Source organism: Bison bison, unplaced genomic scaffold (genome assembly GCF_000754665.1).
Source record: "Bison bison bison isolate TAMUID 2011002044 unplaced genomic scaffold, Bison_UMD1.0 scf7180017864039, whole genome shotgun sequence".
Lineage (NCBI taxonomy): Eukaryota > Metazoa > Chordata > Mammalia > Artiodactyla > Bovidae > Bison > Bison bison.
Window position 1 is genome coordinate 2,541,556 of NW_011494611.1, and position 3,812 is coordinate 2,545,367.

Sequence of the window (3,812 nt, forward strand, 5' to 3'; positions counted from 1 at the left end):
GGCCGAGAAGGAGGGGCTGAGAGTCGGGGACCAGATTCTGCGTGTCAACGACAAATCCCTGGCCCGAGTGACCCACGCTGAAGCCGTCAAGGTAGGGCTCTGATTTGGGATTGACTTCGGGGCAGAGTGGCGAAGCACCTCATATTAGTAGTAACTCCATGCTGTGTGTCCTTAGCCAAATCGCTTGACCTTTCTGGGCCCCGTTTTTCTTAAAAGTATTTCCTTAAAACACGAACATCTAGGGTTTTTTGAGCAAATAGATACCAGGCACTTGGGACATAGTGATGGGCGAAAAGACAGGGACCCTGCCTTCATGGGGCATAAAGGTTAGTGTGCGGGAGACAGGCGTTATCAAACGCTCCTGCAAAGGTATGATTCCCACGGAGTGGGAAAAGGATTCTTATGAGCTTTAAAAGAGGTACTGTGTCTGCTCGGCATATGGTTAGTAATCAGTGGGCGAGCTCCCCTTCTGCTGTTGTTATTCTCATTATTCTGGAGGCTTTTGCTCCTGAAAGTTTTGTGAACTCCAGAGTGGTCCAAGGAGGCTGTGCTGGTGAGCCACTGAGGTCTGGCCTGACCTTCTGTTTACGGACCAGGCTGTGTATCCTGGGACAGGTCCCTCAGAACCTCTGGTTCTCCATTTGGACCGTAAGTGTCCCTAGCCTTGATGGGGTGTTTGCCTGAATGCCAAGAATGAATCTCCCACCCCCTGGAGAGTGGTTGTGCTTTTTGTGTCTGTTAATTGAGAAAAATAACCTCATGGCAACTAACTCTTAGGAATTTAACATGCTCTTTAAAGGACTGTGTGTGTTTGCTAATCTCACGCCCAGGGCTGTTGAAAATCAGTTGAAGTATGGGACAGTGTTTGGTTTATGTGTGGATTCAGCGATGCTTTGCAGGTGCATGCCCTGCGCATGCGCGCGAACACACACACACACACACACACACACACACACACACACACACACACACACACACACACCCGCCTTTGTGTCAAGAAGTGAAGAGTTTTGGGGAAAAGGAACAGTGGCACAGTTTGCTTCTGCAAGGAAAATGCTTCCCAGGGGATTGGGCACACTTCTGACCCAGCTTCTCACCACCCATCCCTCATCCAAGTCTCTGGTCCCCTCCATGCAGGTGTTTGGACTCCAGCGGAGGGACCGCAGGCTGCTGGGAAACACTCAGGCAGCAGAGGTCCCTGGGCTGTTTCCCGTGTCTGTTAATGACCTGTGACCAGGTGCCTCTAGAGCTCATTTCCTGACTGTTCACCCCGGGCACAACCATCCTCTGACCTTGGCTTCCCTCTGCTTCCTGACCTATCTGCCCCTCAGGGAGGCCCCTGAGGATTTTAGAAACTTCCCTGCTGCTCCCAGAAAAAAGGCTGACGAGTTCACACTGCTTGGGGGTACTGAGGATAAAGCTCCCTCTGGGTTTCCAGCAAACATCCTCCTCTCTGTCTCCTCCCCACCCCCCAACAGTTCATCTCTTCCCATTATCTGACATTCCACGTATTTTAAAAAAAGAAATAGTCCATTAGCCTTTGATCCTGAAAGGTCTGGAGTTCCCAGATGACAAATTTTTACTTGAAAGATATTTGATCCAATGGTCATTTATAAACGTGGATTCAATTTTAGTGGCAGTTTAAAAGGACTCGGGTAGCTTAATCGTCAGGAGGTGATAGACTTGGGAAAGGCCTCAGGAAACCTGGGCGTTAAGAACACCAAGTGCCCCTTCAGTTCCCACCCCAGACTCAGCCACGCCTCTGAGGCTGGAGACGCTCCAGAGTTTCCGTTCTGCCCTCCCCATCTGTCGATGGCGCCCTGCATCTTCTCCCCAACCTCCCTCCACTACACCAAAGTGCTGCTGCCCCCGGGCACCAGGCCTTCGCTAGTGTGTTTATTCTTGTTGCCTCCGGAGTCAGACCTAAACTCACTGGGCATAGCTTTTGAAGCTCCAGAACTCTCCTTGAGGAAGGGAGGGGTTGATCAGAGCGGAACAGCCCTTGGACAGGTGGGAGCCAGTGGGAGCCAGGCAGTTCCTTGTCCCTGAAACTTTCCCTGCACAGGCTGGGGAACACCATCCTCTTAGGTGACCCGCTTCCTCCCGGCCAACGCCAGACGTGTAACCTGCCTGGAACACACCCCTTTGGACCCTTCAGAAGCAACAGGCAAATGAGCAGCTCTGTGTCACCTTAACTCCAGGGACGAGAGGGGGACGGACTTTCCATGGGTGGAATTTAAAACGGAGGAGGCGGAACCTCATCTTGGAGGCCTCAGGAGCCCTAGGCATGCGGGATGGGCGGGGATTTCAGGGACAGTTTAGAACACATTTCCACAAAATTCAGGGTGCAGAGTCCCCTTAACTGAAAGTCCCCCAGCTTCTCTAAACTGGGAGGCCCCAGTTTGCTGCCCTTAATCAGGATTTCTGCACTGCCAGCCCCTCTTTAAAAGCTATGGTGTAGGGATTTTTTAACTTCGGGTTTTATTCAAATGGCATCAGTGTTTCTGCTTCTGTCCTTTTCCTGTTCCAGGATACCACATTGCCTTTAGTAGGAGATATGTTTTCCTTTGTCCTCTTCAACTGTATTCATTTATTTTTTGCTTCCTCCCACAGTTTTATTGAAGTGTAACTAACTGGCAAGTAAAAACTGTATATATTTAAGGTGTGTTGTTGCATGCTAAGTTGCTTCAGTCATGTCCTGACTCTTTGTGACCCTATGGACTGTAGCCTGCCCCGCTCCTCTGTCAATGGGATTCTCCAGGCAAGAATACTGGAGTAGGTTATTTAAGGTATACAATGGAATATGGGATATTTGATCACCTTTATATTGCAAAATGATGACCACAATTAAGCTAATTCACATATCCATCACTTTACATGTTATTTTATTTCTGTGGTAAGAACACTTAAGATGTAAACACTTAGAAAATTTTAAGAATACAATTTAGAATTATTATTAATAAATGTGGTCACCTTGCTGTGCATGAGATCCCCAGAAGCTACTCATAACTGGAAGTTTCTACCAATATCTCCCGTTTTCCACCAACCCTAAACCCTGGTAACCACCATCCTCCTCTCTGCTTTCGTGAGCTCAACGTTTTTATATTCCATTTATAATTGAAATCATACAATATTTTTCTGTGTCTGGCTTGTTTTACTTAGTATGTCCTCCATGTTCATCTGTGTTGTCACAAATGGCAAGATTTCCTTTTTTAGTGGCTGAATAATATTCCATTGTGTGTAAATATATGCCACCTTTACCTTCTCTGTTCACTGTCAGTAGACACTTGCCTATTGAGGCAATATGGCTTCAGTCTTAAATCTTTATTTTTCTTCTGCAGGTAGAAAGGGGGAAAAGATCCTCTGAGCTTCTCAAAGGAGAGATTGTGCGCGTGCACACCTGTATGTGTGTGTGTGTGTGTCAAAAGAAAATTAAATTTTAGAAATCAGGTTACTTAATAGTTTATGAATCAGAGAGGGTCACCTCCTCTCAGTGAACAGAGGAGATTGAATATACAAAGGTTCTTCCACTTCTCTGTCAGGCAAATCAAGTATCCACCATTACAGCGAATTTAAGGAGGACTGTATCCTCTGTCTGCTGAAGCTCCCAGCCCTCTCTTGAAGCCTATTTGCTAAATCAGCAGTGACAGGCGCAGATAAGGCAAGCCATTTACTATTTGCAATTATGTTGAAACGTTGGATTTTTGAGAAGTCTATCTTGAACGAACAGGAGCCAAGCCAATACTAACAAAAAAGAAGACCTTTCAAAGATTTTCAGCCAAAAATGCTTGATAAATTGGCCATGAAGTCCC

General features: G+C 47.0%; 1 protein-coding gene across 1 annotated transcript in view; it reads left to right on the forward strand.

Annotated features, from left to right (window-relative positions):
- Position 1: 1 nt before the first annotated feature.
- LOC104985161 (whirlin-like) overlaps positions 2–3,812 on the forward strand; it is a gene marked incomplete at its 5' end in the record, with an annotated part of 69,039 nt that continues 65,228 nt past the window's right edge. The window contains one exon of the mRNA XM_010835191.1: positions 2–91. Coding sequence (XP_010833493.1) covers positions 2–91 — 90 coding nt within the window. The remainder of the gene's footprint in view (positions 92–3,812) is intronic.